The 21301-nt window shown below is 38.9% G+C and overlaps 1 protein-coding gene across 1 annotated transcript; it reads left to right on the plus strand.

Moving 5' to 3' along the window:
• Window positions 1-432: 432 nt before the first annotated feature.
• On the plus strand, window positions 433-21191 carry rhoca (ras homolog family member Ca). The gene is made up of 5 exons (XM_059328904.1): window positions 433-592; window positions 11352-11509; window positions 13920-14040; window positions 14455-14585; window positions 17954-21191. Exons 2-5 carry the CDS (start codon window positions 11354-11356, stop codon window positions 18125-18127), a joined length of 582 nt encoding a protein of 193 aa, XP_059184887.1. The 5' UTR covers window positions 433-592; window positions 11352-11353; the 3' UTR covers window positions 18128-21191.
• Window positions 21192-21301: the final 110 nt, after the last annotated feature.

A 21301-nucleotide genomic window follows, 5' to 3' on the forward strand; every position in this document is an offset into this window, starting at 1 on the left:
TCTGCAATGGTTATTGAAAGTGCTGTATCAATAAAGTTTATTATTGTTTTTTGTTGTTGTTGTTGTTACTACTACTACTACTACTACTAATAATAATAATAATAATAATAATAATAATAATAATAATAATAAAAATAATAATGACAATAATTTATTCATGTATTTCATTAATTAATTGTCTAATTTTACATGCCTCATAGCAATGCTGAAATGTTTAGGAAAGTATATAATAATAATAATAATTATTATTATTATTATTATTATTATTATTATTATTATTGAAGAAGGCTGATGTCTGTATTCTATGTGTATCTCCTTTATCTCTATGTTTTATACAGTCTATGGTATCTTCCCCTTTTATTTTGAAGCTCCCGGGCGGAAGCAGCCGTTGGCTAGCCTAGCCTAGCTTGTCGCTGGTGTCGGTGGGAGGATCTTGCTCGCTGCCCCGTTTCTCAGCACCCTCTCTGTAAAATTAGCGAATACTGCAGCAAGAAGTGAGTGTGTGTATGTGTATATGTGTGTGTGTGTGTCACGATCAAGAGGAAAAGCGGGGATTAATATTTATAAAAACCTCTCATCTGGCTGCTGACAGGTAATTATAAGACGGAAGCTGTAGTTTGACTAAAGGTTTCTTATTTGACACAAGTCGACGGGCTAATTACGGCTCACTCACTTGGGTGAGAGAACAAGGTGGTGGCTTGTCCTCAAGCAAACAATCGCCTTTTTCCTGCTCCGGTTGTAGTTTGATCGCTGAATGTAATGAAAGTACATATCCAGTGTGAGTGTGGCTGTCAGGGCGTGTTTCTGTACAACTGTTGATAGCTTCATTGTTGGTAGTTTCAAAGTCAAAGCAGCAGATCAGCTCCTGCTGCTGTGTTACAATCTGTCCAACTGCTGCGACCTCAATAACCAACTCCGCATGGCAAATCTCCTAATGAGCCACTTCTATTCCTGGGAACTCTTAATTTCCTCATTATTAACTCTCCCATCTCTTACAGGGCGTTGTTTGAACTGCCAACAATGATTTGCAAACACAACAAAACATGTGGAGAGGCATATTTGCAGTTATCTAGGCTGAAACGCCCAAGTTGGCTTAATTATCTCATACAATGGGATTAAAATAGGAAAATACCACTTAAAATCCACATAAAATGGTCATGTATTGTCGTCATTGTCTTGAATATGTTCAAATTTATTGGAAAATCAACCTGCATGTGGCAGTAACAGTAATAGTGCAACTAAAGTGCTAGAATAATGAACTCAATGGATTAAATAATTAATAAAGCAAAAGTGAGAAATATTTTCTGGTTACAGCTTTTAAAATGTGAATATTTGCCGCGTTTATCTGTTTTTTATTTTATTATAAATTCAATACCTGGATGGCAAAATACATTTTTCTCACTATTTTCTTTGCATTTTATTGTCCAAATGATTTTTTTAAATAAAATAAAAGGAACATTTTAATTTCAAACATATCTTTTTAGCATGTTCTGTATCTAACAATTTTGACCAAATAATCTATTGATTTTTTTGTTTGTTTGTTTATAAAATATTGAAAAAAATGACATGATGATTTTACAGAGCACAAGGTGAAGTCCCAAAACTGCCTGGTTTGTTGTAAACAAATCAGACAACAAATCAGTCGCTTGTATAGTTGACCAGCAGAACATTTGCATCACTTTTAATTGATTAATTGTTTGAGTCTTTTGCCATAAATCATCTAATTCCAGCTTTTTTTAATGTGAAATTCGCTTTTGATTTGAGTCTTCTCTGATTTTCAACCATTTCCTGACATTAAAGGCCAAAAAATGAATCCATAGTGAAAACAATCGTTAGTGTCAGCCCTTGTGTCTGTCCCTGGAGGATCCGATGTGTCCAGGCTGAGGACATCTTGTTTCTCTGCTTCTGACCTGAGATATTGAACAGAAGTGAGTCATGAGGTGTCGGTGTATCCTCTGCCTCTGTCTTTGAGTTTGGTCATCACGCTCCGACTGCCACCAGCTGACTCGTCTCTCCTGTCTTGCCCTACTTCCTCTCAATAGGCTTTAAGAGCAGCAGTGTCTTCCTTTAGTGTATTTATAAAGTGCTGCCTGTCAGAGGCCATAAAGGGGACAAAGCTGCGGATCATTAATTTGAAAATGGCAATACATTGATGAGACCAGCTCAAGTGAATTTAAAGGAATAGTCGGAACATTTTGGGAAATTTGCTTTCTTGTCGTGAGATGCCACCCTCATGTCTGTACAGTATACATGAAGCTTATTGTAGTTTAGCTTAGTTTAACTAACCAGCCTGGCAAGCGACAATTCAAATTTAACCACAAAATTCACGAATTAACATGTTATTTTTGTCCATTCTATTCAAACCTGAAGTGTAAAAATGGCAAGTTTTAAAACAATTTTTTTTTATTAAGTACATTTTAGTGATTTGTTTTGTTTTTACGACAAAGGAACCAATATCTGGTGGCATAAATGGTAATATTGTACATGGTAAGGGCTCCTAAAAAAGTAAAACAGAAGAAGTAACTGATAATCCAAATAAAATAACAGAATAAGTAAATAATAAAAAATAAAAAATAAAACACAGGATAAACCTCAAATGTATCAGAATCTACATAACCATTATGGCAGGTTATAATGGATGTATTTTGTACCAGTGGCCATAAAATATTGTCCACTTAGACCACCATAATAAAAGACATCTGTAAAATAAGGTCAGTTACTGGGCAATGTGATCAAAATCGTTGATCCCAACATAGGTAGTTTTATATCTTGATAACAATATATATCATAATAAAGCATGTTTTCTGTGCATTTTAGTTAATAAATAGTCTGAATAACCACACGGTAAAGCCTATTTTTGCATACTCCTGTGCCAATTAAATACTTTCTCATTTATTTGAGAACTTGATTACAAATGAACATAACAGTTTTAAGTGAAATACTAGAGAAGAAAACAAATTAATATATGTACATGCATCAAATTGTGTGCGTTATATCAATTTAGATAACGTAACTGTGTAGGATTCCATTGAAAGACGATAAATTATCACAAATTATCACCCGGCCTCTGTCAGTTTCAACTGTTTGTATTAGAAATGTTTTATCTGTAAAATGATTTTTGTTTGTTAAACTTTCCCCAGAGTCTAGAGAGGAGATATTTAACTTAGACTGTGGACAGGCTGGGAGCGTTTGGGCTGGGCCAGCGAGATAAACTCTAATTGACATGTGCAGTGGGCCAGACACACGGAAGTATAATAAGAAAATCAGTTTTTTGTTCAGTTGAATATGCACCATCTTTGAGTCCAGTTTCCTGTTCTTCTAATACATTCATTGAGGTGTTAGCTCGACTAATTCTTTGACTGGAGTCTTGTTTTTATCGTCAGGAAACCAGCTGGGACTTCTTTATGCTAAGCTAAGCTAACTTACACTTGCCACATATGAGAGTTGTTTTGATCTAACTCTCTTCAAGTCAGAAAATAAAAATTATTGTATATCCCAAGATCTCAAACTAAACAGAAAATTGTGTTTATTACATTTTTTACCAGTTTAGAGTCAGATTTTCTTCCTGGAATGGACGATTAGGTTATTTTCCTCAAGAGGCCTTAAGGGCGATGTCACACCTGGTTTTATTTCATGGGCTGGCAGACTTTTGGGACGTTTGGTCATTTCCATGGGTGTACCAGTAAAGTCATGACTCAAGGAGCTGCTGTGTTTGTAACATACGCCCAAAGAATGTAAGAGGCTGACCTGATCCTCTGCATATCCTCCTGCTGTTGTGTAACAGAGCTAAGCACTCACATTTCAATTTTATGCACTTGAGTCTGCAGCTTTGCTCAGGAATCTCTACATTGTGTCCATAAATGTTGGAAATGAAAGAGCCTAAAGCTCACTTTATAAGATTAGTTTAAAGAAGTCACCCAACGTCGGATCCTGCGTGTTATCTGATGTGTGTTTAGCTGCTGTCAGATTCACTCAGATAAGATGTTTGTGCGTCTGCTTAAAGGTGGTGCAGACAGCCGGCTGTCTGCTGCGTCTCAGCCACAAGCTCTGCTAGTTTATGAACTTTGGCCCATTTCTCTCACAAACTTCTGTTTTCCTTCAGATCTGAAAGTTTCTTCCAATGCAACCAAAAGCTTGTTAGCTTTTGTCTCTTGAGAAAGATAATTGTATAAACAATAATTTTTTTGTTCAGGGCATTCCTGTACAAATCAGGTCCCTTCAGTACTTAAAAGAATATATTTTTTTTGCTGTGAGGGGTCTTTTAATCAAAACAATAACAAAAGGCAGAGTTTCATTATGGTCCAACTGCGGCCTTTAGCACCTGTAGTCAGCCTCTCCCTGTTAGGATCCTTCAGTGTTTATCGCTCAGCAGGTTTTTACTGAGAGCAGAATTATCCGCAGAGGTCTCCTTCTCCATAAAACAAATGAACCAGGTAATTAAAACTGGAAAAAACACTGAATGAAGCAGTTTGATGTTAAAATACAGTGTTTCTCCAATGATGTTCTGCAGACGCGGGATGGTGTGGAGCCGAGCTGCTGCTTATACTTGCTCAGCTTGTTTCTCTGATAACTAAAAATAAATCCTTCATCTGGTTAAAATATATAGTTAAAAGATCCAAAATGTGTGTTATAGGCCCATTTTTGATTATTGGATTGAATGAATGGTGTGGATGGTATGGGGCCATGGACTAGATTAAAATTACAAATGAATCTGGATTTTAACATTATTGGCAACATTTGTCATTACACAGCTCAAAAAGGCCCCAAAATGGGTCATTTTAATGTGTAAAAGTAACATAAAATTGCTTTAAAGTAGTTTATAGTTTGTATATTTTCATTGTTCCATAGAGATTTAGGCTAGACTTATCATGTCTGGGTGATATTTATCTGACAAACATTCTGTCTCCAGCCTTGTTTTTTATTGCTCTGTTAGTGATGAAGCACTTAATCTACAACCAGACTTTGACTGAACTTCTTGACAACAAAACCAAACACCCAGGACATTTTTCTAAACTTTTCAGTGTTGATATCAGCTGATCTATAACTTCAGGCTCAGTTTATCTAGTAAAAAAAAAAAAGAGGTTCAGCTCTGAGAAGCCTGTTAGACGAGCAAAAACAATCACACCCAGATTAATTTCGAGCAAAACAATCACACCCAGATTAATTTCCTGCAATACGTTTGCTTGTTTGCGGGACCTCAGGAACAACAGGCCTTTTATTGGTTGTGTGTTTGTCTACATTCAGCGTTGTTGTTGATTTAATAGTCATATGAGGATTGAGAGGCAGCTCTTTACCTCGCTGGTCAGGCTCTCAGTGTGCTAACTCTGCTCAGCTTGTTGCATAACTCCTGTTGGCCCCTATAAGCCTCAGGAAAACTCCTTAGAGAAAGGGAGGTGGTGTGTTCATTAACCCGGGCCATTGCTCAAATAGTTGTAGGAAGTAATGGTGCTTTGCTTCCATATGTATTTTATTGGATCCTCTTGTTGTGTTTGGATCAGGTTTGTGTGCTTTTACTTCACACTTTGTCTGCTTTATTGGTTCGAGGCACAATGAACTCATGGCGACGGCTCCCATTTTTTTATTTATTTATTAACTTTTTGTCTGCAGCTATTATTTTCTTCATGAATTAATTTGTTTTTGATTAATTGTTTACTCAATAAAACAACCCAAATTAGTGAAAATTGTCTTCGTTTGTATAACCCACAATTGAAAAAGTACACAATAGTAACCCAAAATACTACTCTTGGGGTTTTGATGGAGAAAAACACGTTTCTTTCTTATTATGGCTGCAACTAACAATTATTTTTATCACCCATTAAACTGCTGACTGTTTTCTCATTTAATTTATTAGTACTTAGGTCAAAAGATCCATCCAAGTTGTTCAAAGTCCAAGGCAATGTCTTTAATTGTCTTGTTTTGTCAGTCCAAAACTCAAAGATATTCAGTAGAATATGATGGAAAACAAAAAAGAAGCAGGAAATCTTGATATCTGAGAGTTTGAAAACAGCTTTGCTGCCATTTTTGCATGAAAATATATGATCAATCCAAATAGTTCCTCACTGTTGAGTCCTTTTAAAATTGGAACCACTGCTAGGAAACTTGGAGAAAAATGCTTTTAGATCACTATTATAAACACCTGTTATCAATTTATCAAGTTACACATGTGTTCTTCAGCTTATGTTATTACGTTAGTGCAGGTATAAGACATAAAATGAAGACTTATACGACAATAAGCACAACCTTGGCTAGAAGAGCGGTTAAGTGAAGTTCAGCCAGCTCAGTATTATTTGACTGTTGCTTACAGTCTGCCTCTTTGATGTGTCAGCCTGCCAGTAACACCATGTTCCTGCTGTCTCACAGCTGTAGTCGCTCCTCGGTCAACCTCGGAGTGATTGAAGACTTTATGAATATGTTCCAGCGCACCTCTTTGCACCGCTGGATAAATCTCAGTTGTGTTGTGTAGAGTCAAAGTGACGGCTAAATGAAAATGTCTGCACCCTGAACTGAGTGATGAGATATGTCGAGCCTGCAGAGTCATGTCGAACCATTCCTGCTTTTGTCACAGCTTTCGCGAGGACGCTTAATCTCTCTGTGACACCTTTTGCTTTCATTCGTTAGTGGGGGGTCAAAGGTCAGCCAGCTGATACCGGTTGCAGATAAGAGGTGCCAATTCACGTGGCGAGGTTGCGTCAGTGTGAGATCAGGCTTTACTAACGTGATAAACAGGCTCGATCTGGATGACTTCAGTCTGGAAATCTGTCACTCCTGGCATTCAGATTCCCTCCTCTGTTGTTGCCATCATTAGTATTCATTAGCGCCTAAATTGTGGGCATCAGTCATAGAAAGCCTGAGATATTTTCCTGCATAATTTCCTTTTGCCACTGTGTCAAGATGTTCCTCCCTCGGCTCCCACTATCACTGGCACAAAGGACAAGCTATCAGTTTAGTGCAGAGAGACGCTCTGCATGTGCATGTAAGCATTGTTGCGTGCTTGCATTTGTTGCGTTGCCTCTGGCAGCCCTCTCCGTGTCCCGGCTCTGCTGAGGCCTGTCCAAACAGAACTGCAGCCAAAAGCTCCTCCCGGGCTGCACAGAACAGGAAGTGGATTGTTTTGTTTCACAGGGTGAGCCTCTGAGGCCTCGCTGCTGCTGCTGTCTCCCACTTGTTTGGTTTTTGAACGTATCATGTTGTTCAGGCCATCTATAGTCCACATGTTATTTTCTGGAAATCTAAAGATACAGTGCAGTTGGCAGTGGTGGAAGAAGTATTTAGATCCATTACTTAAGTACTAATTCAACACTGTGAAAATGACTAAAGTCCTCCATTCAAAACTTACTTAAGTAAAAGTACAAATATATCAGCATCAGAATGTACTTAAAGTATCAAAAGTAAAAGTACTTGTTTTGCAGAATGGACCCACTCAGATTTATGTAAGCAGTGTTTTGATTTGTAATGAGAGGGGTCATTCTAACTACTTGATATATATTTTCATGAGGTTTAATTTAAAAAAAAAAGTGTAATCACTTTAGATTGATTATGTTCAGGTACAATCTTGACCTGAAAAGAAACTAAAGCTAGCAGCTAAATGTAGTGGAGTGAAAAGTACAATATTAACCTCAAAATGTAGTGGAGTAGAAGTATGAAGTCACATATGTGGAAATACTCAAGTAAAGTACAAGTACCTCAAAATTGTACTCAAGTACAGCACTTGAGTAAATGTACTTAGTTACATTCCACCACTGGCAGTTGGTCACTCCAGTCGAAGCAGTTCTCATTAAATATTCATTTTTTTGTTGAATACCACCTCATTATAATAGAAGATTTGAAATGCAGATGAAGTGAAAAATTATTTTTCTTCCTTTTTAGTTACAGTTTATTCAAGGAATTTGCTTCTTATATATATCTCAATGCATATTTAGCACGCAGAAACAACAGGAGCTCACTATTTGCTGTTGCAGCCTAACATTCTAATTTGAGTCTGTGGCACATTTTGGCAAAAACCCGTGCAGCTGAAACTAAACACATTGCACCAGAGGGAGGAAGAAAATGTGAACAAACCATGACAAGATTTCCCAAAAGAAGAAATAAACCCAAGATGTTAATAAAACTGTCAAAAGAGCAAACACGCCCAAAATTTCCAGTATGGCTTCTGGTTTTGCCAACTCTAACATCCATGGAAACATGGCCGGGTAACAGCTTCTTCTCTTCTATCCTTGTTTTTCCCCTTTTTGCTCTTTGCTCTGTTTCTTTGCTAACTTTGCAACTAAAACCATTTAAATGTGTTTAAAACACTGTGTATATGCATGTATATGCATATTTATGAGCTTTTTTTGGAGCATTATTTGGACACTTGTGTACATTTTTTGTTAATTTGACACTAGTAAGACATTTCATAGATCAGTTGGTACATATTTCCCTGCTAATGTGTCCAAGGATTATTCGTATCCAACAGTTTTCAGGTTTTTCTCTTATCCAGTTACACAGAAGTCTTGAGTTAAGTTTAAAAAACAAAGAACCTTTTGTATTTGTGTTCATCATAGTGTGATCATTAACTTCAAAATGTAACGTAGAGCTGCAGCAGTTAGTCGATTCATTGATTTGTTGATCTGGAAAAAATACCTACATTTATTTTCTGGTTCCCTTCATCATGTATGATTTGATGGTGGGACAGAACAAGACATTTGAAGACCTCCCATTGTGCTATTTGAAAAGGTTTTTTTCACTTTTTCACTTATTTGCCAGCTGTTTCTACCTGTTTCCAGTCTTACTGGCTGCTGGCAGTAGCTTCATATTTACTGCAAAGATATGAGTGGCATCAAATATTTAACTATCTGCAAAAAAAGCCCATTTGCATATTTGCTAAAATGTCAGACTATTACTCAGTAAAATCCATATGGTGTCCTTTTTTTTATTTCCCTTGTAAGTGCTAACTCGATTTAATGATTTAAGACTTTCAAATGTTGACAGGTATTCGCTTTAAAATGTCAGAAGACCGAGATATTTATTTTGCACAAATCCCTCAGCTTTGTAGGAAGAAATATTTTTTAGCATGTCGTCTAGATGAAATTGGGCGACACTAATCCACCGATGGTTATGAAACAACAATAGTTTGAGTATTAACTTCTGTTCGTGATGATTCTTTATGGTTTACTTACTGACAGTTTTGTTGTTGCCATGCATCCGGGCAAAGTGGGCGTTTGGGGCCGACTCAAAAGTTTTTCGCCAGCAGCACTGAAAGATTAATTTCCCCTGATAAGTGGGTGCCCTCGTGAAGAGGATTGCTGTCAAGACTGTCTGGCAGAAAGTGGATGAGGTGAGGAGCCAAATGACTATATGCACAGCTGCCAAGGCAGCAGGGCTCCAGCTCATCCATCAGCTGCACTGCTAACTCATCCCCACGCAGCCTGCACCAGCTAAACCAGTCCTCTCATCCGGGGTTATTGCAGAACTATTGTTTTTGTTTTTTGGTGGATTAAATTTTGTGCACAGGAAGCCAGCAAAGCGTCATTCTTGCAGGCCTGAAGCATGGCTGTAAAAATGTTACATCATGCATTCATCTTTGTTTGTTTTGTTTTGGTGGTAAACAGTGGTGGAATGGGACTAAGTACATTTACTCAAGTACTGTAGTTCCATCAATCCAATTTTGAGGTACTTGTACTTTACTTGAGTATTTCCACATATGTAACTTTATACTTCTACTTTACTACATTTTAGGGGCAAATGTTGTACTTTTTACTTCACTACATAATAATATATATGGAGTGTATATATATATATATATATATATATATATATATATATATATATATATATATATATATATATATATAAATAAACAGTTACTGGTGGAAATCAGCAGAGGCCCGATATATTATAATTCAATCAAGAATTGTTTTGTCAAATAAGAGAAAATATGAGAAAATTCTCAGTTCTGAATCGGGAGGCAGCCATGTATGTAAAGAGGAGACTTGACGGAAACTATTTTCATTGAGATAGCATGATGTCAGAGGTCACATGACGGCTTTGAAAATTACCATGAAACATCAAAGAATAGCTTTGCAGCGTTATTTCGACATTTTCCCAAAACAATGTCCTGAATATCCATATTTGGTGCCTATAGATTCCTTAGATCTTCTAGTTTCATGTGATACCAAAATTCCTAAAGAAGTGAGCCGGCTATGGTCTGCAGAATAGCAAACAGTGGGCCGTCGGAACGCTAAATATCAATACTTGGCGGCCATGATTGATATAAAAATGCCACGCAAAATATCATGATACTATGACTACGATTTCTTTCCCCACCTCTAATAACAATCTGAGTGGGTCCATTCTGCACAACGAGTACTTTTAAGTTTGATACTTCAAGTACATTTTGATGCTGATATTTTTGTACTTTTAATTCAGTAAGTATCGAATGCAGGACTTTTACTTGTAGTGGAGTCATTTCACAATGTGTTATTAGTACTTAGACTTTTTTCTTCTTAGTTAATACACCAGCTCACAAATCTGTAACCCCTGTGTAAGAAATTACACCTGGAACACGTGAACAACATGTGTGCTGCAGGTTTAGCTCTTGTTCCTTTAATGCAGAGCAATTTTGAGCGAATTAGGATATCTTGCTGTCTACAGAGTGTTCCTGAAGAAGCATCTGGAGAGTGTTTTGTCTGCTTTAGGACACCACCAAGTGCTTTAGCAGCTGCTCTGATTTCCTGGACGCTTTTCTTTTCCACACACGTCGCAGAGGGAAACAAACAGGGCGGAGCAGGAGCCTGATAGCACATTCCTTCATGTCCCAGCTTGTCTCAACAAACCCCCCCCCCCCCACCACCACCTCTCCTTTTTTTCTTCCCCGTCACACAACTATCCTCCTCCTTTTCTTCTGTTCTTCACGTAGCTTTGTAGTCTAGATTTGTCATCAGGGATTCAAGGTCTGTGACTGCAGTTGTCTGTGGCAGCGTGCAGATCACAGAGCTCTCCCTCCGGTGTAAATGTGGTGCAGTGCTGTCAGTCACGCGTGTCAGAGTGGTCGCTTTGGAGCCACACAGCACGAGCAGGAAAAGTTTTGTACAGCACTGTTCTTGATTTATCTCGTGTTCCTGTGATCTTTACAAATAATTTAAATATCCGTAGCGTGGAACACAGATGGGATGACAAAATGTGACTGTGTTGTTGTGTTGGCTCATTTCTGCATGACAAGTGAAATCTCCCATGACGGCAAAAAAAAGTTTATTTTGCCTTTTGTAGTGCTGCTGATAATTTTGACACGCAACAGCCTCCTTTTTCCACTTTTTATGTTTGTGAGAAATCCTTGTAAAAAAAATTGATAAAACCCTCCTTTTGTTTCCCAACAGAGATGGCAGCCATTCGGAAGAAGCTGGTGATTGTCGGGGATGGAGCCTGCGGGAAAACTTGTCTCCTCATTGTTTTCAGTAAAGACCAGTTTCCTGAAGTCTACGTCCCGACAGTGTTTGAGAACTACATCGCTGATATCGAGGTTGATGGAAAACAGGTCTGTACATTTGACACCCAAAGAACAGTAGACCCATGTTCCCAAAGACGAGATGTAGCATAAATAGATTAACTCACTTTTTAGCCAAACTGTTTGACAGATTTTAAAATTCCAACAAACAAAGGAAATTTAAAAAATCAACTGGATTATTACATTTTTGTGTCATCACTGACAGGCGTAGAGTCTAACCACTATATTTCAACACACAGACACTCAAGAAAATGGTACAATATAGTGCATAGGTATGAAAAATAGAGGATAAGGTTCTGCGTGTATGACATCTTGAATCTGTGTCGCGGGGAGCTGGTCAGCGGCGGTCGAGTCTGAGCCGCAGATGGCTTGTTATGTCAAAGGGTTTTGTTCTCTTGAGCCGACCACCACTGCAGGATCACCACTTGGCAAAACAGGAAATGACTCTACTTCCCAGCTTCCTGTTCAGACAGGGAACAGGGATGTCTCCTGGCAAATCCCCCTCCGCCCGCGAGGACCCTCCCGCCCGATAAACGTCTCTCATTTCCTGTCCTGGTCCTTAGAGGAGGAGGGGTTAACCTCGTTAGGGATCCATGATGGACTTTGGTCTCCAGGGGGATAATTTTACTAAAGATATGCCTCTTTAATTATTCCCCACTGCAACTTATTTTGCAGTTAGGCCGTTACACAACCAGCTGGATTATGTTTGTGTTCTCAGAGTTCTTCCCCCTGGAGGATTAAAACATTTTCTTTCTCTCACCTTCAGTGGATTGGGCAGTCTCTAAAAATAGCTGTTTTTTTTCCCCTCTTTCTTTTCTTCCCCAAAGTCTGCAGCCTACAACAACTCCGCTGGGAACAAATCCGCTCCGGTTGCTCATACAGTCTCAACAGTGTGCAGCCACCTCCCACCCTCTGCCTCTGCAAACCTCTATTTTGGGACCGTTGACTGATGCTTGCACTCTCTGTGGGCACACCAGAATCTATTGTCATTCAGTGATGTTCCACTATTAAAAACTTTGCGAAAGTTTTGGGGTTTTTTTCTCCCCCTGAACACAGTGAGTCAGCGAAAGAGGCAAGTCTGGTGAAGAGCGGCTGTTAATGCCCGTACAGGGACAGAAGGTATCTGGTTTGATGCTCGCTAATCTCCCACTTTCTAATTGAATTAATCAGTGGTGTGATGGGATGAGGCCAGTCCCTGAGTTCATTTCCACAACGCTGAGCATGTTAACAGACTTATGAAGCTCATTAGGTCAGGGCTGCAAATGTCTAACCAAGGAATGCAGCTGGGTTAAAACATACAAATCACACATTACGACAAGGATGCGAGGTATGTGTGACGGATGCGTGACAAGAGGAGAGAAGACAATCTTAACATTATTGACTTTTTGGTATTTAAAGCATTGGCCTTTGGGGAAAATACCCAGTCGCACCGCATGCCTCAAGGTTCATATGTCATGCTCAATAATCACGGCTCTCTGAGGACGAAGAAAGGAACTTCATCACTAATGATGTCATCACTGGTTAAATATTTGTTTTGTTTGTGTGTTCATCCAGAACAGTGAGCATCATCACTCTGGGTAGATGGATAATTTTAATGTTCAACCCTTAAATGTGCAATATTTAGTTTTCCCCGCTGCTATTTGTGTCTCAGAACAGTAACAAAAGACTTGAGTAATGTGTCAGTTTCTTCTGGATCCTTTAGTGTTTATTGTTAAGGAGGTTTAACCAGCAGCCAAGTTGTCTTTCTCTCCAAAAAAACCTTAAAAATCTGCGTTTCTCGGACGATGTTCGGCATGCTGGCAGAGGATCTGAAACTGAGCTGCTGGTGACGTTTGCTCAGTTTGTTTCTGTGATAAATTTAGATTGAGATGTTCTGGAGGTTTTAAACAGGAGCCGAATTATCAGCAGAGGTCTCTTCCTCTCAAAAAAACAACAGTCCCAGGGATTTAAATTGGCAAAAATACTGAATAAGGAAGTTTCACCTTAAAAATCAGTGTTTTTCCAATGCGGTTTGGCACACTTATAGAGGGTCTGGGGCCGTTTACTCATGTTGTTTCTCTGATAACCTAGAATCCTCTTATCTAGTTAAAGTATATAATTAAAAAAGTCAATTTATGACAGTGTTTGCCAGGCAACTACACTATTGACACGTGTACCAAATTTCTCTGAATTAAAACAAATACAAAGTTTTTGTATTCATGTAAGAACACCAATTAAAATATATAAAATAGTATGTTAAATACTTGTTTTGAGCCATTTTAATGCAAAATTGCTATATATTACGCTCTTTAAAGAGCTTCACTTAAAAAACAACAACATGAATGAATCACGGCGATACTGAAGAGTAACAGGAGAATCGTTGTGTTTCTGACACCATGATGAGAACACCTTTTGTGTACTATATGTGTCTTATAGTGTTTTTTTTAATTATTTCTTCCAGGTGGAGTTGGCGCTGTGGGATACTGCAGGCCAAGAGGACTACGACAGGTTGAGGCCTCTCTCCTACCCCGACACAGATGTCATCCTCATGTGCTTCTCCATCGACAGCCCAGACAGTTTAGGTAAGGATCTGCTGACACAATGCAGCCTATTTTAAAACATTGTACATTTGAACAAGTCCGTCTAAATTAGATCAACACAGCAGCAGCACAGAAAGCTGACTGAAATGCTGTATAAAAATGCTGTATAAAAGTGAAATTTATCGTGTTTATCTTCACAGAATCAAGGCAGCTCATATCAGCTAAGCGAGCTGTTTGTTAAATGCCTTAATGGACTTGATGGGAAGTAGGATTAGTGCAGCTAAAAACATCTTTGCCTCGAGCAGTCTGCAGAGCAATCCATCATGAGAAGTGTTCTGCGCCGTGACTCTGCACTGCCTGTCCCTTTTTATAGTCCCCCTCCTCCTCCTCCTCCTCCTCCTCCTCCTGCTTTCTCTTCTGAGTTTCTGCTCACTTCTTGTCTTTCTCCCGGGACAGAAAATATTCCTGAGAAGTGGACGCCTGAGGTGAAGCACTTCTGTCCCAATGTTCCCATCATCCTGGTGGGGAACAAGAAGGACCTGAGGAACGATGACCACACACGGAGAGAGCTGGCCAAGATGAAGCAGGTAATCTGAAGGTCAAAGAACTGTGGCACTAAAGGCCTGAGGGTGTGTGCAGGGTGGAGACATGTCATAAGGAACAAGTTGTCAAGTTTTATCTGAATTACTCACGGCTGCTACCTCCAAGTCAAATATTTGACTAATTGGTGGGCTTGGTCTCAAGATTTCTTTAGTTGATCCGTCTTTTTAAAATATTTTTTTAATGCCAAATGACTTGAGAGACTTATGAGCACGATGTGATTCTTTGTGGAGAAACTCGGGTTGTTTAATCGACAGATTTGTAAAACTAATTCCCCAAAAAGTTGTGAGATTGTGTACAAAATGCAAAAGTGTATCAATTTGAACATTAAATATGCTGTCTTTGTAGTTTTTAATTAATTATATGTCACAAAGGATTAGCAAAGATCACATTCTGTTTTATTTAAGTTTTAGACAAATGTCCAAACTAGTAAATTAGTTGACAATATCGCATCAGTGTGAATCGACTAAGATTTATATTTCTGTTCATATTTATTACTTGTACTGCTTCACCTGGAGTTCCGTGCATTTAAAGAATACTTCATGCGCAAAGTGACCATTTATATATCAATGCTTGAAGAAAATGTTTGTCTCACATGCCTCTATGTTGAACAAAGAATCCCAAAATGGAGAAAACTCTTGATTAATTAAAGTAAATGGGGGTTTAAACTATATCAGGACTGTGGTCTGGACTGTGGTCTGGGATGATTAATAAATCAAGAAGAATTTGTTTTATTTTGCAGAAAATACATTTTTTTTTTCATTTAATCTATGTACATTGATTCAACATTGTAAATGACAATTACCAGGATAATTGCTACATGAAATTTTCATATTGTCCAGTTGCCTAATCAAAACATCTGTTCACAAACTCTCACACAACTCATGAAATGTAATTCAAGTCTCAGTTGTCCAATGGTATGCTCCCCAGACATGTATTTTCACCAAAATCTTACTATTGTTTTCCACAAGACTGTCTCAAGCATATGTTTTGATATAGATTTTCTGTTATTAAATGTGGCTTCCATTTACTGCAATTTATTAAGCATTTTCTCCATTTTTGGATTCTTCTTTCTCTGTAAAGGCATGATAGAAAAAGTCAATTTTCTTTAAGAATTAATGGTAACACAGGGTGAACAACTGATCTACAAATGGTCATTTTAGGGTGAAATATTAATTTTTTTTTGAAATATTGATTTTAAAAAGCACAATAGGCTGCTTTTGGTGGCATGTTGCCTAAGGTGCTGGTAAAGCTGTGGTCACATGTACATACATATCGTATATTTATGTATAATTTATAAAAAAGCAGAATGTTAATTAAATAAAGTGAAAAAATACCAATCAGAGAAGAAGTTAAACAAATTTCTCAGGAGTCAGAAGAAAGACAGGATGTTAATTGAATGCTATCTCCGTTTCCTTTTCTACCTTCCTACTTGTCTGTCACTGAGAGTTAACTTCCCTCTCAGAACAAACGGTGACGGCGCTTTGAAAAGGCTGTTAGTGGCCTTTCAGTTTCACTATAATGACAGCAGCATATTGGTTTTCTGTGCTGCAGCGTGCTACTACGGCCCATTCTGTGTCTGTCTCCAGGTCCAGCTGATAATGGCAACATGTCCACAAAGCGCTCCAGCTCTGTTAAACTCCACCATCAGCTTTTCCCTTTCTGTAGAAATCAGGAGCCGTTTGACAAAGAGTAGCACTAACGCCTGGATTCCAATGGATGCGTAACGACTCCGACAGGGGTCTGTCTGCAACGGCTGCGTATCTCCGCAGTCCGTCAACACCCACCGGATCCGTCAGTGTCGGAGCTGTTGCGGACAGCAGTCCCGAGGAAGCACGAGATCTCGCGAATTCACGCCTAATCAATTGATATAACTGGAAGATAATCAACATCTCCTCGTTAATGACTGGAGACAAATCCAGCGACTCCGTCTTAACGAGCTCTAACGAGGTCGGCCGGCTTGTTAACGAGCCGGCCGACCTCGTTAGCGAACCCGAGGTATTTTATTTTGAAAATATACCGGTGTTTTATTTTGTGTCTGTGCAAGACTTCCTGTCCCGAACGATCTGCTCTGTGCTGAATTTATGCGTAGTGCTCCGTCGTCCGACAAAAATAGAAGCTCTGCGCAAGTGTTGCGAGGGCTGTCGGATGGCCCTGCGTTGTCGGACTCATTACGCAGCTGATCTGCAGTCGGTGGAATCTCACACATTGATTATAATGGGTGCGTAACGGCTCCGACGACGGATCTGCAGCCGTTACGCATCCAGTGGAATCCAGGCGTAAGTCATCAGTTCAAGCATTTTTGGAGTTAACATGTCACAGACATTGTTGGCTCCACACGTGTGTGCTGGGAGGGTTAGTGAAGTCGTTTTACCTGTTTAATGCATTTCTCATCATTTCAAGAAGGTGTGAAAACACAGACGCATCAAATTCAGCTCTGGTCAAAAGATATCAGGGTGGGTCAGTGGACTGAACATGTTTAGGGCTGCTACTGGCAACTATTTTCCTAATTGATTAATAAGCCATTTTTTTTCCAGATTAATTATGCAGTGTTTATAACTATTAAGTGTAGAAAAGCAGCTGAAAACGATTAATGAATTATCAAAATAGTTGCAGATTCATATTCTGTCTACTTACTTACTATGCAGCTCTAATACCATGTCACATTTTGAAAAGCCAGGCTCTTTAGCATTACCATTGTATTACTGTGTACTTTAATCTAAACCTTTATATATTAATGAAATAGTATTTTTTAGCACCAAAACACACAGTCGACGAAGTAGCAGAAAAATGAGCAAGTGCCAAAATTGGGAATGATTTTACTGGATATTCCAGTAATTTCGTCTTTCATTTATGTTCGTTTTGGATATTCTACTTTACTGTTTTCAGCTTTTTGTTGAGATTTAGAATACATTTGTGGGAGCTGCTATAAGATAGTGATTTATGATTTTCAGTCACTCCCAAAAAATGAAGATTACCTTCCCTTCAGCAAAAAGGAAAATAAAGATATGTCTCTCCCTTTTCCTAACGCTCCTCCCTGCTGTGGAACGCCATTAAAGTCAATATTAAATAAAAAGTAAAATATGAAATAAAAATACAAATAAATCTGTAAGATAACGACCTCCCATTTATATGAATAAAAGTAATGGGAATAAAAAAAGAATAATGTGGCAATAGAAAAGTCTCATGATGTAAATAAATGTGTAATCGTGAAATGGTAGTCCCTTGAAAATATCTCAATTTAAAAATAAAACCTATTTTTTATCAGGATTAATTTCACAGGTTTATTTATGTATTTAATATTGACTCATAATAATCCTCAGACTGTGCCTAACAATCTGCTCTAACCACGCAGGAGCCAGTGAAGGGGGAGGAAGGCAGAGACATGGCCGGCAGGATTAACGCTTTCGGCTACCTGGAATGCTCCGCCAAGACCAAGGATGGCGTGCGGGAAGTGTTCGAGATGGCCACCAGGGCGGCGCTGCAGGTACGCAAGCGCAAGAAGAGAAGCGGCTGCACGCTGCTGTGAGCAGCCCGGGCACCATGAAACCAACTGACCAACAGGAAAATAAAAGAAACACATGAAAAGGACTGACCTTTTACCAAATGGCATCTTTGTACTGTATTTCTCATTTCACGATAACAGGCAGGCAGAGTGCAAACAAACCGAATACAGGAAACGGACTTTGTCTATATTAAAAAAAACATGGTTAGAAATTGATGTTTAAAGTTCCTTGCTGATTTGCATTTTTTTCCCCAAAAAAATATCTGTCTTTACACATGTTTTTCTTCATATTTGTAATGTAACCAGGCAGTGATAGATGCACAAATTTGTATGCAATATTGTTCTTCACAAGCTTGAGCGAGCCGCATCTTTCTTAGCTTGCATAAAGTCTTCATGAGTAAAAGTCCAAACTGTCCTATTAGCATCACTTCTGTTCATCCTGGTAGTCCTGATCTTTTGACCATATAAGAGCTAGTGCCTTTTTATTTCCTTTTTTTGTACACCACCGTTTATTTTCTCATGTATGTCAGCTATCATTTCAGCTGAGGGGCTCTCCATTGTACTGTAGTTGGTGTTGTCATCATGAAACCCGAGCAAAGCCATAACTGAGGCTTTCAGTGCTGCACAACAAGTTAGTGCTTGTGTCACTTTTGATAGCGTTCCCTCAACATGGTGGATGAAGAAAGTAGCTGCCTCGTGAAAAAATGACAGTAAGACCTGATTATAGACATGCATCCTTTGTAACTATCACCAGTCTGTGCAGTGGAGCTGGACGAGGGTGAGAACCAACCGGCCACGAGGCACAAGCCAGTATGACTCAACTATGCACAATGGCTGTTAGGATGAGACGACACAGAAATGAAGGCCAAAGCCTGCTGAAACCTCCCTTGTTTGTTCATTGCGGGTGATTGAGTTCAGCTCTTCTTCTGCTACGTTTAAAGTGAGCCGGTCACGCCTGCTGTTGGAATCCGCGTGTTGGACCGGTTCGCCCGGCCGTGGAAATCATGTCTTGTTTAGAAGCCCTTCACGTGTGGATGTTTCCAGCCGGATGACATTCTTTACATGTTTGAGAGGAGCTGTGTCTGTGTGAGCTTTTCCCCTGGTGCCTTCTCTGTTGTTGTGTGCCTTTTTGGTTGTTCTCTCCCCGACCAGATAGACCAGCTGCTTCATTGCAAAACTGAAACCGACTGACTCAAAAGGTCAAGAGTTTCACAAAGCTCGGTTCTCTAAATGGCTTCAAACGTAGGCTCAGTTAAGCAAAATGTGTCATTCGCTTCCTAACCTTTTCTTCCCTTAAGATAAATATTAACCTGCAGTCTCATCTTTATTAGCTTGGCACAGACAAGCTAGGTTGCACCAATTCACGTCATGTATTTTGCGTCAAGAATGAATCATGGGGAAAATTACATAACTTTTATTACCGATTTCTTCAACTTCATTGGAAAAATATCCGTCTGCAGCCAGAATCTGTCTTTGATGTTTTTGGAGTTACTGCCAAGATAAGAAAAGTTAATACAACTGTAGAAAAATGGAAACTGGGTTCATTCCTCTCTCTTTTTTTTAAACCTTGATCTATGTTGGTGTTGATCTACTAAGTAGAAAAAAAGCGAAAAGGAGCAGAACATCACAAAGGGTCTGCAGTGAATTGCAGCTTTTGGGGACACATCAGAGACCGTCCACTGGTCCTCACAGAATACTCAGACTGTTAACTTGACCTGAAAATATGACGGCTTCATACAGTCATGGAAAAAATTATTAGACCGACTTTTTTTTCTTCAATATCTTGTGCATTTTAATGCCTGGCACAACTAAAGGTACATTTGTTTGGACAAATATAATAACAAAAAGCTGATATCTAGCCTTTTTTCATGATTTTTTTGATGATCAATCATCATCAAGTAAAGCATGGAAAATGGCTCGATATCAGCTCTTAAATTAAATTTTTATGAGCTATTTTTGTTATTATAATTGTCCGAACAAATGTACATTTAGTTGTATCAGGCATTAAAATAAATAACAAATTAAAGAAAATAATGGTCTCATATTTTTTTCCGTGACTGTATATAGGATTGTTGAAAGGCCCAGCGGCTGCCTCGGGCGCAGACTCTTCATGGCATCCCGTCACTCTGTTGCTCATTCATGTACTGTAGACGTCCCTTGGCTGCATGTTTCTGTCGCTGTTTGAACGAGGGTGGATGTTGAGATGTGAGATCTTTAATGTTGCATGCAACCTTCTTACAATGCCAGTAAAGGCGTCAAACCCAGCTGACAGGATCAGCATCTGTTTTATTGTAATGAAATCTGAAATGCAACTTAATACCCTCTACTGGCCGAGCACGTGTGCTTTAGCTGGGGTATCCAGTGGGGAAGCTATAGTTGCATTTTCCACAGCTCAACTGAGGCATTAATGGTTGTTTTTTTCAGGAGAGGGAACATTGATTACAATCACACATACACAAGCACCATATTAATGTTACCTCAGATCTTTCTATGGTGGATCCTGGACTTTGTGCACAACAATAAGCACACCAACAAGTTGAAACGATTCAGATTTATCAGTGGGGTCTTGGGTTATGCATTTGATAGTTGTGGCATCATATTCACGGGTCCCAACAGGCTTAACGCTGAGGAATTCTTAGGAATTAGCGGTCGGCGGAGATGGTCTAATGATGAAAGCATTCCCTGAGAGCAGCAGAGGGTTTAGTGTTGAACATATCACTGAGAGCATGTACAAAAAAACTGCTGTTAATGTGTAAACAGATAACGTTGCGCTATATCAAAAGTTGTCCTTATGATGTTGATGCATGCATGAGAAAAACTGTGGGTCTTTACAGTGAGCACACACACACACACACACACACACACATATACATATATAAACAAGACACGCACACGTCTTTGGGAACAGCTTCTGCTCAGTGTTGTGTAACTTTTCTTTCTTTCTCTGAAGTATTTGAAATGATAAAGGATCCAGATTTATATAAAAGCTCATTGTAATAATGCTTTGTAAACAGAAAGTGATGTAGTGAATGTTTGATCTGAAGTGAACATGAACATTGTTAATAAACTATTTTTGAGACAAGAACAACTCGTCCTCTGTGGTCAATTCTTCTCAGATATGATTTACTGCATATTATTGCTGTCGTGATTTGAAATGTTCACAAATTTTACAGTTATCACAGCCAAAGGAATTCACAC

Source organism: Centropristis striata, chromosome 3 (genome assembly GCF_030273125.1).
Source record: "Centropristis striata isolate RG_2023a ecotype Rhode Island chromosome 3, C.striata_1.0, whole genome shotgun sequence".
Classification (NCBI taxonomy): Eukaryota; Metazoa; Chordata; class Actinopteri; order Perciformes; family Serranidae; genus Centropristis; species Centropristis striata.

What these genes read in the sequence shown, in the direction of transcription:
- rhoca (XM_059328904.1), top strand. Translation starts at nt 11,354, where the DNA reads ATGGCAGCCATTCGGAAGAAGCTGGTGATTGTCGGGGATGGAGCCTGC. An exon ending in TCGAGGTTGATGGAAAACAG is followed by an intron (nt 11,510 to 13,919) that starts GTCTGTACATTT and finishes TATTTCTTCCAG; the next exon opens with GTGGAGTTGGCGCTGTGGGA. An exon ending in CGACAGCCCAGACAGTTTAG is followed by an intron (nt 14,041 to 14,454) that starts GTAAGGATCTGC and finishes CTCCCGGGACAG; the next exon opens with AAAATATTCCTGAGAAGTGG.